This window comes from Felis catus, chromosome B3 (assembly GCF_018350175.1).
Source record: "Felis catus isolate Fca126 chromosome B3, F.catus_Fca126_mat1.0, whole genome shotgun sequence".
Classification (NCBI taxonomy): domain Eukaryota; kingdom Metazoa; phylum Chordata; class Mammalia; order Carnivora; family Felidae; genus Felis; species Felis catus.
In genome coordinates, this window is record NC_058373.1 from 67,690,601 (window position 1) to 67,704,383 (window position 13,783).

The following is a 13,783-nucleotide window of genomic DNA, read 5'->3' on the forward strand; positions in this document are numbered from 1 at the left end:
TAGTTTCATGTAGTACAGGTATAAAAAACTACTAATTTAATAGTGTTTCATCTTGAACTTTTAAAATGTTACTTTAAAAATTTAAATACTTAAAATAATGCTAATTTTTAAATTTTTAAAAAATATTACTTTTAAATATTTTATTTAAATATTTTAATTATTTTTTAAATAAGTTTTTAAAATATTACTTTTAAAATATTACTTAAAATTTTTTTTTAAATATTACTTTTAAAATATTACTATTTCTAATGAATTCATGGGGAAAAAATGGCTTTCTTCATAGTCTTCAATCTTGAGAATCAAGATACTGATATTTGACACTCAGAAATGTTTGATTAATTACTGGGCCAATTTGGTGCATATACTTACCAGTTTTATTTAGGAAAGGGTATTCCCAATGTATCGACAAAGTATGTGTGAGCGTTTTATAAATTTTAAAGATAAACACACGTAATGGGACCGAAATTGTCCAGTACAGCTCAGCTGTGTCAACAGAGTACCTTTGTTTTCTGTTCTTGATTTCCTCTTGCTCTTGCCCTTTCTGGTGGTAGAAAGAAGCTTTTATTTGTCACTTTGGAGAAATTCAGTCCTTTCTGTTTCCGTCTTTTTGGGGAAAGAGTCAAACTTAAGTTCCAAATGTCTTTCATAATCAATTCCACTATCTCTCAGGGACTCTCTGCTCTCCCTCTTCTTTCCCCAAATGGCATCTCGGTATATGGAAGCATTGAGATAGCCTCATTGTTTTGGAAGAAGAGTGACCTGCACAGCTACATGTCTTTTCTTGCTTTGCTCAGAGCATTGGTGTTTTTGTCCTTCTGCTTCTGCCCTTGAAGTAACCACAGCTGGCGCGGCTTGTGGTCTGCTCTTTTGGCAAAGGCATGGCATGATGATTCCCGAGGAGCTTGGCTATCTCCTTGCTGACGAGGCCGCACTCTTGCTCTTGGTGATGCTGGAGTCCTCCGGAGAGCTGACTCCCATTCATTTCCTAGCTTCAACAGTTCACTCTCAGGCTTGGGTTGCAGGGTCATTTCACCATTGCCTGTAGTAACCCTATGGCATGCTCACCAGTAACCTTGGCAGGTTTTTGTGTCATCCCACTGTGGGGCACATGAAAACTTCCGGATTTCTCTGTGCCACGTGGGCATTGAGAAAGACTGGGGATGTTATCACATACACTCTTACATGGTCACTGTTTTCTTGTGGCTTACCCCATGTCGGCTGGGGGTGTTAACCCTGTGAAGTCCTTTCTTTCCAGAGTTCCTAAGTAAAACAAAGCACAAACACACTGTACTTTTGGCTTCTCCCCCAAGTTATCTCTTCAGGTATTTTATTTCTCTCCCTTCCTGTCAGTGAAGGTAGCTTTATTGGCTGTTTCATGTATGTTCAAAATACAACTTAGAAATAAAAAATTGAACATTGACTCTTTGTTTTTGCGTTCCTGCTAGAATAATTCTGGTTTTCCCCCATTGTATTGAATGCTTCTGGCTAAATAAGGCAGAGGTCACATATGAGAAGCATGTAAGAAACAGAAGTGCATTAATATATTTTTTAATATTTTTATTATATAGTACATAAATTGTAGTTTATTGTTAATATGCAGACATTAGTTCTTGAGTTTTGTTTTTGTTTTTCCCGTTTTCTAGAGAGCTGCCTTTGCACATTTTCCTGAACTCTATGATTTTGCACTCTCAAATGTGGCAGAAGTAGATACTCGGGAATCTTTGGTCAAGTTTTTTGGACCACTTAGGTAAGTCAACATGGAAAGAAAACTGAATTTTAATTTTCTTTGTGTTTTTAATCATTTTGCACTACCTTAAGTAATGTAACTTGTTGCACCGCTCACTTTGTTGACAACTAAAACTAATGCTTCTCTCCAGCAGTTAGTATCTTTAAGTCACTTCGCTATAATTATTGATCATCTATTTTGGGAGCAAAATTAATATTTATTAATTTAATGGTTTTTATTTTTGTTTTGGAGAGACAGAGCATGAGCAGGGGAGGGGCAGAGAGAGAGAGAGGGAAGCACAGATTCGGACATGGGGCTTGAACTCATGAGCCATGAAATCATGACCTGAGCCGAAGTTGGACACTTAACCAACTAAGCCACCCAGGTGTCCCAAAATTTATATTTTTCATAACTTAAACATTTTTCCTAGATCATAAAGTTTTCTTAAAGTAGAATATAAAACTGGTATCCCATCAGTCATAATATACAACAGAAATCAGTAAATGTTCATATGTGACATCAAAGGTATGAGTTAGAAACCTTTTTGTGTGTTTAAAATTTATGAAATTAGTAATATTCTTTGGCACTCAGCTAATACACATTTTTGAAAATGTAGTAATACATTTGTACTACGTGGTAGGCACTCTACTAAGTATGTAAATAATCCTCAAGACTTTCATTCGTGTGAGGAGTAGGTACCATTTTAGGTATAAGGTCACTGAGACACAGAATTGTTAAGTCATTTGTCTAGGTCAAATAGTAAGTAAGCAGCAGAGATAGGATTCAAACCTAACTTTTATTTTTTTATTTAAAAAAAATTTTTTTTTAACGTTTATTTATTATTGAGAGACAGAGACAGACCGTGAGCAGGGGAGGGGCAGAGAGAGAGGGAGACACAGAATCTGAAGCAGGCTCCAGGCTCCGAGCTTGTCAGCACAGAGCCCAACACAGGGCTCAAACCCACAAACCAAGCGATCGTGACCTGAGCCGAAGTCAGACGCTTAACCAATTGAGCCATCCAGGCGCCCCTCAAACCTAACTTTTAACTGTGCTCTGTTATCTCCCTATTGTCCTTAACTCTTGGGAGAAATTATGTTTAGCTCATTATGGCTCTCTAAAATGAAATAAACTTGGCTTTAACTTAGAAGTTGATTAACTTGGAAGATTATTGAATCTTCATAAGAAAATTTAATAAGTCTTTTTTTTTTAATGTTTATTTTTGAGAGAGAGATACAGAGCATGAGTGGGAGAAGGGCAGACAGAGAGAGAGGCACAGAATCTGAAGGAGGCGCCAGGCTCTGAGCTGTCAGCACAGAGCCCAGTGCGGGGCTCGAACTCAAAAACTGTGAGATCATGACCTGAGCCAAAGTCGGACGCTTAACCAACCGAGCCACTCAGGCACCCAAATAATAACTCTTATAATAACACATAGAATTATTTCATTCTCTTAATGAACTGCAGAAAGTTCCTTTGAATAACTCTGCCATACTATTTTGTGATCACTCTCCAATTGACAAATCTTTAATTTCTAAATTTTTGGCCATTGTTAATGACTCACTAATGAACAACATCCTTTTTATTTCTATGTGAAAATTTTTGGCCCTGATTCACAGAAGCAGAATGGCTGACTCAAAGGGGTTATGTATTTAAAATTTGTTATATATTGCTAAATTCCCTTCAAAAGTATGTACCAGTTATACCAACAGAATTTGAGGATTTATTTCTTTCCCTACCAGCTAGGTAAATTAGTCTTTAATTTTCGCCAATCCAAAAATAAAAGAACCCTCAGTGTTTTACTTTGCATTTTGTGATTATGTTGGGGAAATTGAGCATCTTTCTATTTTTCTTGGCCATTTGCATTTTGTCTGTAACTTTCTTGTTATCTTTTGCTATGTTGTATTTCATTGCTTGTCATATTGATTTCTTTAAGAACCTGTATTTTGCATACTAATATTTTGTCTAATTTGTGTTGTAATTATTTTCTCCCAGTTTCTCACTTTAGATTTTGTGTTGGTATATTGTGTTATTACAGTGTTTACAATTTTTAAATTATATGTCAAGTCTTCTTAACAACAATAGCAAATGTTTTATGTTAGAAGGCCTTCCTCCCCATAAGATTATAAAGTAGTATGTTTTTAAAACACCTTTATAGATTTTTTTTTTACATTAAACGTAGCTGCATAATCCATATGGGGAATTTATTTTTGCCCGTATTACTTCTTTACAATCTTGTAAATTATAGATGATGTTAAAAACCTTTTTTTTAATGTGGATTATAGCCATTATATTTGCTATAATAGAAATTAAAACTGGAAAAATGTTAAATAATTTATTTAAAAAACTAATTAAAAGCCTATTATGTTAGCATACATATTATTAATGAAAAATATATTCTCCCAAATTAAAAAAAATATAGTGAAAAGTGGCATTGTTTTACACTTTTGCAATCTCTTTAATGTCTGACTTAATCAAAGACAGTTGAATTTGCAGATGTGCTTCTGTATTTCATTTATTGTGAGATTGTTTTGGTTGAAGTAAATGAAGAAAATCAGGCCTTATGCAAAAGGGAAATATATTTCAGTAGCTTTTTCAAATAATTGTGAATATTTTTCTTTGATACAATATAAAAACTTGACAAGTGGTAGTTTCTTAAATGTTAGTTTTAGTGTGGTATCTGAAACCATATTAAGGAACTCTGTGAGTTAAATTAAAGTGAATTAATTTTAGAAATGGCGACATTTGCCTTGCTTATGGATGAGAGGACTTAATTAAGGTATGAATTCTGCCCAAACTGATCCATAGATATAATTCAGTTCCAATCAAAATTCCAGCAGAATATTTTCTAGAAATTAACAGGCTTATTCAGAAATTAATATAGAAAGGCAGAGATGAGAGCAGCCTAAACCATTTTGAAAAAGAACAGAGTTGGAGGATCCTCACTACCGAATTTCAAGATTGCTTGTAAAGCTACAGTAGTCAAGACCCTGTGGTATTGAATAAAAGACAGACAGACATAGACATCACCGGAACAAAATAGAATTCAGAAATAGACCGCACATATATGGTTAGTTGATTTTTGACTAAGATGCCAAAGCAACTCAATGGAGAAAGGATAATCTTTTCAACAATAGTGGAACGGTTGGACATCTCTATGCAGAGTATGAAATTTAACCCATACTTCACATTCTGTACACAGATTAACTCAAAGTGAGTCATAGACCTATTTATCAAAACGGGAACTAATAGGACATACAGGATATCTGTGTGATTATGGTTTGTACAAACATTTCCATAGACACCAAAGCACAGTCCATAAAGAAAAAAAATGGATAAGTTGGACTTTATAAAAATTTAAAACTGTTACTATTTGAAAAGACATTGTTAAGAGAATGAAAATACAACCCCAAAGTGGAAGAAAATATTGGCCAAACACGTATCTGATGATGGGCTGTCTCAGAACTCAGTGATAAGAAAACAATTTAAAAATAGCTCAGGGAGTGCCTGGGTGGCTCAGTCTGTTGAGTGTCCGACTCTTGCTTTCAGCTCAGGTCATGTTCCTGGGGTTGTGGGATCAAGCCCTGGTCAGGCTCCGTGCTGGCTGTGGAGTGTGCTTGGGATTCTCTTTCTCCCACTTGTACTCTCTTTCTCTCAAATATATATAAAAAAAATTTAGCTCAAGATTTGAACAGATACTTCACCAAAGATAATGCATTTCAGTAATGCCACAGAAAGATGCTTAGTATCATTAGTCATTAGAGAAATGCATATTAAAATCATAATGAGATACCATTACATGTCTATTAGAATTGTTTAAAAAAAACATGCAGTGTATTGACTTATGACAAGGATGTGGAGCAGCTGGATTCTCATACATAGCTGATAGGAATTCAAAGTTTGCAAAAATTTGAGTTTCCTGTAAAGTTAAACGTACTTACTGTACAATCTAGTATTCTCACAGATATACCCAAGAGAAATGAAAATTTGTGTTTGCACGAAAATCTGTGTGGAAATGTATATAGTGGCTTTAGTTATAGTTGTCTTTTAAAAACATATCCTTCAACTGGTGAGTGAATACACGTGCTGTGCTACATCCCATATGATGGAATACTACTCAGCAATAAAAAGGAACCGAATACAGACATGCAGTCTGGGTGCATTTTAGTTGCGTTATGCTAAATGAAAGCAACCAGTGTCAAAGGCTACATAATGTATGATTCCATTTATTTGACCTTCTAGAAAAAGCAAAGTCGTGGAGATCAAAAAACAGATTAGTGGTTACCAGGGACTGGGATAGAGTATGTGAGGGAATTTGGGGAGCGTGATGAAACGTATTTAAGTAATGGAAAGCTGTTCAGCTCACGGTGGTGAATGCAAGTTTTCTAGAATTCCAGTTTTTCACTTGGCAGTTCAAATTTTATCTTTGGTAACAAATACTATCAGTTGTTTTCCTTAAAGTTACTGGTTTGTTCAGATTTGAAAATTTTTTCCATTTATTCAGGTCTGAATAACCATAGTTTGTCAGTTCTTTCAAGCAAAAATTGTGTGCAAAATGTGTGCATCCCATTCTGTCACACAGAATTTTTTAAAAGCATAGTCAAGAGTCCAAATTTAATTATATTAATAATTAATTTTAATTACTAATTTAATTTTAGTTAATATATTAATTTTGCTGCTTCATTAATTGCATTCTTAATGTTTTTTACTCTGCCTGGGGTAGTGAGGAATGCTATGGCTACTTACAGTCCTGGTTGGTGCCACCACCTTAGCTTATGTCAGCAGTTTACCCACCATTGCTTTACACTGTGTAGGTAAAGACAGTGGAAAAAAACAAATAATGTCCTAGTATTAATATAAAATAGTATTTTTCTTGCATACTTCCTAGAAGGGTCTCAGGGACCATAGGGGTATGCAGACGATAATTTGAGAGCCTACATTAAGGGGATTAACTTTCATTGGTAATGTTTTTTTTAATTTTCTGCTGTATCGTAGGATTATATTTTCTAGGTAAAATGTTTTAAGCCATCTGTAAAATTAGGTGTTTCAAAAATGAACTAGGGTTAAATTAATAGAATACTCTTGATCTGAATATTCCTTATTTTGCAGTTCAAATACACTCCACCAGGTGGCATCATACCTCTGCTTGTTACCAACTCTTCCTAAAAATGAAGACACAACTTTTGATAAAGAATTTCTTCTAGAATTGCTGGTAAATGTTAATGTTCTTTGAATTTTCCCTATCATTTTGAATCATACCTAAAGACCTGGGTATGTCTTTTTTTCCAGGGTAAAGGGTAAGTAGATCGTTGCTACCTATTTTACAATTACATCATCATTTGGTTTTGTCAGATTTCTTTTCTCATCTGTTAGATTTCTTTTCTCAAGACTTTACCTCTCACAACTGCTTTATGGCATGAATTCATTGCATACAGACATTTATGAGCAGCTTCGTCAGGCTCTGGATTCAGGCAATGGGGAATGCATAGATAATTGACACCATTCCTGCCTTTTAGAGGTCACAGTTACATACACACACACAGGTAATACATATGTATTCATATCTGTCTATCTGTGTATTTTAAAAGTTATTTAAAGTACCTTGAATATTGACGTATACCTTTATCATTAGAAAACTCAGGAATGTTTAAAGAAAATAAGTTATCACTGATGTAGTGGTTTAAGAATTCTAAGGAATTTTTCAGTCATTTTGGAAAGTAGTGGACTTTATCTCTCAAACTAATACTTTTTTTGGTAAGGTTTTTTTTTTAAGGTTTTCTTTTTTTTAAGTGCAGTTTTAAGGCTCACAGAAAAATTTGAGGGAAAGGTGTACACCTTACTTTTAGCTTTAGTAAAATCATTCATAAAATGTATGAGTAATTATGTCTACACTATGAATATTTAAGTTGTTTGCAATGTTCACTTACAAATAATGATGTGATCCTAGCACATGCCTCTTTGTGCCTATGTGGGGACATTTAGGAGAGGTACCTAGAAGTGAAATTATTTGATTAAAACATGTGCTTATTTAAAAGATAGGATGCAGCCAAATTATCCTCAAAAAGGTGCATTTCCCACCAACAGTGTGTTAGAGTGTATCTCCTTAAGCTTGTACCAGCATTGGGTGTTATGACTCATCCCAATTTTTGCTAGTGTCATGAGTAAAAAAAAAAAAAAAAAAAAAAGCTTGTTTTAGTTTTTTGTTTTCTCTTTGCTATTGAAAAGATCCTAAAGGACTTCCTTCCTCTGCTATAGTTTGAGTAGTTTTTAGTAAGTTTTTTATAACTTTACAAACATACACTATGTAAGAGTATATATACATCTTTTAACATAGAGCCATAATGGGCACACAGTTTTGTGACATATATTCCAAGCTAATACTTTTAATATAGGGTATAAAATACAATTCCTTACTGTAGAGAAGAAGATATGCTACTTCGGGAATAGTTACCAGAAACTATTGTAGCAGATGTTTTAAGCCTGGTGACAGGTGCTTCAGTGCCATTTGGAGAGAAATTCCTGGAGTTTTAAATTAATTCATGTGTGGAAAATACTTTTTTATTGATATAATTACTTGTGTGAAATGTATGTCTCGGGTCACCATCTTTGCCTTCTTCGTTATTTCCGAGTGCCAAGTGCTTTCTAAAAATTCCTTGTCCTATTTTCTGACAATGTAAAATCGTTTCTCATAAGTCAGGTTTGGGGATTATTAATAAATCCTTACTATACAAAGAAATGAGGATTTCTTTAGGAATCTTTCTAATGGAAAACAGGCTTAAACATAAGGCTTGATTTTATGCCTTTTACAGTCTTAGAGCTAAGATTTTATTTTTAAAATTGAAATATTTATGCCAAAAAGAAAACGGTTTTAAAAATTTATAGTGCTACAGCATTATCTCTCATTTCCTCTTGTTCCTAAACGATTTCCTCAGGCTTTGGATTCTTCTAATATCTGAATAATGATGAAGAAGTTGAAATATGCATATTGGTTAGATGATATCACACTGTCTTCTTTCCTAAAATAATACTATCTCTACTGAAGAGAACATGACACATTTTTCAAATATATCATTATTTTAACATATTAATTAGGGAACAAGCTTATTTCTGTGTTTGAAATAGAGGACTACTATAATATTAACAATGGAAATCTACATAGAGGCCATCAAGTCCACCTCTCATTTTACAAGGAAGGCTGAGACCAGGTTATTAATAAACAAAATTTTCCATATTTTTTAGTTAGTATAAGAATAAAAACTTTAATTGAGGACTTAGGGCTCCCATTTTTTTCTTACATTGATGAATACTAAGTGCTGGCATGTGCAAGGCACCTTGATGCTATTTTACAGTATTCTATTTCATTTTCATAAGAAACCTGAGAGGTAGGTGGTATTTTATCTGTTTTACTGAAAGATTGTTAAAATCAGGGAAGTTGAGGTATCTTGCCCAGTTTTTATGTAGCTCATACATAGAGAGAGGTTCTGGGAGTTGAACTCAGATCCATCTGATTACAAAGCTCACCGTAATGGGTGCCTCTTTCATATTTGATTTATGGAGAGATTGGAAAAAGGAAAGAAAAACCTCTAAGTACTACCATAACTGAAAGAGATAAAACTTCTCATTTCAAACTTTATGGTGAATTTCTCCATAAATCATTTTAACAAAAGATGCTTCTGACTTTCTACATGAACCTGTTTCTAGGTATCTCGTCACGAACGTCGAATTTCTCAGATTCAGCAGTTGAACCAGATGCCTTTGTATCCAACTGAGAAAATCATTTGGGATGAAAATATTGTCCCAACTGAATACTATTCTGGGGAAGGTAAGCCAGAGAAGCACGGGATTCAGGTGTGCCATGAAATTTAATTTAGAATTTATCATAGGTAACTGAAAGTACTTCTGTCTGTTACATACATTAGGATAATATTCTGGTACCTTCAAGTTCATTTTAAAGCTGGAAACTGTTCAGTATTTGAATGCTTAGCATTAAGGATTTTTATTAAATTTAACCATGTCCTAATGTGTGTATGTGCATGTCGTCAGATGTGCACCTGTATACATATTTTATGTCATGTACATATGTCATCCTTTATAAAATATGACCATAAGCAATAAAAATACTGTAAGGAACCTAATAGTATAGGAAGTGTAGCTTTCATTATGTCACTGTAATGGGTTTTGTTTGGTAGTGTTTTATTTCAAAGCCTTTTTTAGAAGTTCTTCTGAATTCCTTGTTAAGCCAGTTAATGACCACCAAAAATTGTCATTTGTTAATAATAAACCCCTAGTCTGATTGAAAATAGGATTCCCTGGTTTGTTTACCTATTTCAGCAGATTTGTTCCTAAATGCTTTTGTTCATCCTTTAAGGATGAGAATTCGCCAAAATTGAGTATATGCTGAAGTATATTGTGACGTATTTTGAAGGCATATTTCAAAAAAAATTTTAAGGAAATTTTTTGAACAATGGTATCATTATGAGAAGCTTAGCTGTTTTAAAGACCTCACCAGTGGTACATTTATTTAAAATGGATACTTCAGAGTCCTGTCCTAAAGCCATAACTTTAGTATACGCAGTGCACCAAAATTTTTCTAGATTTCAGAATAGGCAGTCTTCATTTTTTATTTTTTTCATTCTTACAATGGCCAGTGCATTGTTTTCTCACTTTTCCAGTTTGTTCATGCTAAAAGCATTTGTGACCATGGATGTATGCCATCTCTTTTCTAATCAGTTCCTACAAAGCAGATACCACTTCATATTTTGTTTGGCAGTAAATAGCTTATATTTTCTTAAACATAGACCTAATCATACATGTACCTTTTGGTGCTACTCAATCACACTGGTCAGCATATAAAACACATTTTGCCAGGTATAGAAAGTATTGCTCTTCTAGGGGCGCCTGGGTGGCGCAGTCGGTTAAGCGTCCGACTTCAGCCAGGTCACGATCTCGCGGTCCGGGAGTTCGAGCCCCGCGTCAGGCTCTGGGCTGATGGCTCGGAGCCTGGAGCCTGTTTCCGATTCTGTGTCTCCCTCTCTCTCTGCCCCTCCCCCGTTCATGCTCTGTCTCTCTCTGTCCCAAAAATAAATAAACGTTGAAAAAAAAATAAAAAAAAAAAAATATTGCTCTTCTTTCGTTCCTGTGAACTTAAAGGAAAAGGGATTTAAATCTTTTCAGCTTTTATAGAAAGAAAGTATTTCAGAACAATATTAGTTGCCAAATGGTTTCACTGTAATTAAGCTGTTTTCAGACAGTTGACTATATCATGCCATTGTTCTTTCGTGACCATGGATGGCCCTGTGTTTTGGGGGCTCAACATCTGCTGATAATAAATAGGCAAAGATCAAAGCTAATACTGCATGATACAGACTGCTTCTAGCTCCCAGGGAGAGGAAGAAATTGGGACAGATATAAAAATAGATATATTGTAAGAATTGTAAAGAAAATTCTTGTAAAATCTTTGGCCCCTTTTTTGGATCTTTTTAATAAACACAGATCTAGAAAGCCACACAGAATAAATATAGAGCTTAACTAAATATCATAAGAGAAATAACCACCTTGTTAGCCATCCCAGAACCCTCCTATAAGCTCCTTCCTAGTTACTGCTTCTGCCTCCACTTGAAAGTAACCATGTCTTCACTTCCATAGTAATCACTATATATTTCTTCATAGTTTTATCACTGAATTGTGCATCCACATATGATAGTTAATCGTGCACATTTTTTAAATGTCTTTTACTTTACAAGTACCTCATATCCCTTCCTTTTGTTTTGAAGAACCTGAGTTGTTTGTTCCACAGTCTAGCTTTTTTTTAGTGACTACTCAGTATACACCCGAGTATGTCCCTCTGCTCTTTATTTTTCTTACAGATTGGTACCTGAATGCAGAAGCTTGATCAGGCTTAAGGTTTTCTCTCTGGCAAGATTCTTGGTAGTGTTGTATTCTTTCATCAGAGGCATATGATGTCTGGTTGTTTTTGTGGGTATGATGTTAGCTGCCATTGCTGCTTAACAGCTAGATTTGTTAATTCAATGACGGCTGCAGAATGGTGACATTTTAATTCTTTTTTTCTTTTTTTTAATAAAATTGTGCTCTCAAAGAGATGCTTTCCCTTAGCCTCTGGCCTGAAAGATACTGAGTCAGATTATAAATCAGAATTTATGAACATAAATGATGTGAAATAAATAAAATTTTTTTATGTTTATTTATTGTTGAGACAGAGAGAGCATGAGCAGGGGAAGAGGAGGGGTAGTGTGAGAGAGACAGAGAGACGGACAGACACAGAATCCAAAGTAGGCTCCAGGCTCTGAGCTGTCAGCACAGAGCCTGATGCAGGGCTCGAACTCACAAACTGTGAGATCATGACCTGAGCCGAAGTTGGTCGCTTAACCAACTGAGCCACTCAGGTGCCCTCCATTTTTTTATTTATGTTTTTTGCTATTAGGTTCATTATTGCTTTGGTACAGTGGGAATGGAAGTAACTCCAGGAATAACAACCAATGCCGTATCCTTAAAGTCTAGCCAAAAGACGAGATTCAGAGCACAGTAATGACCACTGGAGATAGATTTATGCATTGTAGTATACTAATTAGGTTCTGCGATAAACTTGTCATGGGGTTAGTTTATGGTCATTGATTACTTCGAGCTTTGCCAAATAAAAGTTAGTAAAGGAAGAATTTTTAAACTACTTGAGACTATATTAATTTTAAGTATCTTCAAATATTTTTTAGAAGATTGTTTGTATATGAATTATTGATATGTGGTTATATGTATTAATGAGATTTGTTCTTCCTTTCCAGTTCTTAGTAGATAGTTCTTAACCTGGTTTCAGTTCTGTGTGAAAATAAAAATAGGACCTTATCAAATATGCTGTATTTCAGCATATTAAACATTAAATTAGACTTTACCAAATTTGTGGTACATTTCTTTATATATAGTACAGCTGTCTGAGTAAGAGAATAATTTGGATGTGGATGTTGTTTTCTTTTTCAGGTTGTCTTGCTCTTCCCAAGTTGAATTTGCAATTTTTGACTCTCCATGATTACCTTCTAAGGAACTTTAATCTCTTCCGCTTAGAATCAACTTACGAAATTAGGCAGGACATCGAGGATAGTGTCAGCAGAATGAAGCCATGGTTAGTAAATTGGTTCCATTTGTAATGAAGAGATGCAAACCGTGACATACCTCTGTCAGAAACCTCATAAGTGTGTTTAGAAATAGTATACCTGGCTTCTAGATGCCCTCCAAAATATGATATTTATTCTTTGAGAAATTGTCTGATTTCTGTAAATTTACTCTTTGAGAAATTCTCTAAATTCTCTAATGTGGATTAGAGTATATCAAAAGTGCTAAAATATAAAATATGTATCTGGATCCTTGGGGGTGGGGGACTGGAAATAAGATAAGGGGGGAGAGGTCATCATTCTCGGGACAGGGAAGAAGTGTAGAGGAGAGTAGGTTGAACATGAGTAAAAGGGTAATGAGGGAGGGTATGGGCTGACCCAGTGGGCCTATACTAGGGCGGGACGGTTTAAGTCCTGGGAGCTTATAATAAAGGGGTCTCCTGCTACCCCAGCTGCTCTTGTGGCTGTCACCAGTACCTCAGTTAGCCTCTCTAAGGGACCTGGCAGGAGATGAGGAGCATTGCTGAGCATCACATGGAATGGAACGTTGGGAAGTCTTCTTTGGCCCTCCATCCATAGATTACCTTGAAGAGACTAAATCAGGATTTATTTGGGGGCCCGTGAGTAGGGCTCATTATTTGATGAAGTCTTCTGCTTAAACTCCCTGCCTGCTAGCTCATGTTTGGAATTCCGTTAGCTAAGAAAAGACTTTCATTCTAGTTATTGGAAGCAGCTGTGCATTAGGAGATTTGTGGAGGTTAGTTTTCGTTTTAGACATGACTTTATGTCCTTCATTTATTATTTCATTCTAAGTATGAAATTGATGAGGGTAAGTTATATACCACAAGTGACCATAAACTAGTAAAACTAATTCTGTAAAATGAATTTTTATTATAGTCATACCATGCGTGCACATATAATTATGCTGCATTCTGTATGCAAA

At 35.0% G+C, this 13,783-nt stretch overlaps 1 protein-coding gene across 1 annotated transcript in view; it reads left to right on the forward strand.

Moving 5' to 3' along the window:
* Nucleotides 1-13,783, forward strand: part of AQR (aquarius intron-binding spliceosomal factor) — a 98,432-nt gene that overhangs the window by 38,047 nt on the left and 46,602 nt on the right. Inside the window, exons 14-17 of the mRNA XM_011283083.4 lie at nucleotides 1,644-1,747; nucleotides 6,830-6,932; nucleotides 9,422-9,542; nucleotides 12,710-12,851. Coding sequence (XP_011281385.2) covers nucleotides 1,644-1,747; nucleotides 6,830-6,932; nucleotides 9,422-9,542; nucleotides 12,710-12,851 — 470 coding nt within the window. The remainder of the gene's footprint in view (nucleotides 1-1,643; nucleotides 1,748-6,829; nucleotides 6,933-9,421; nucleotides 9,543-12,709; nucleotides 12,852-13,783) is intronic.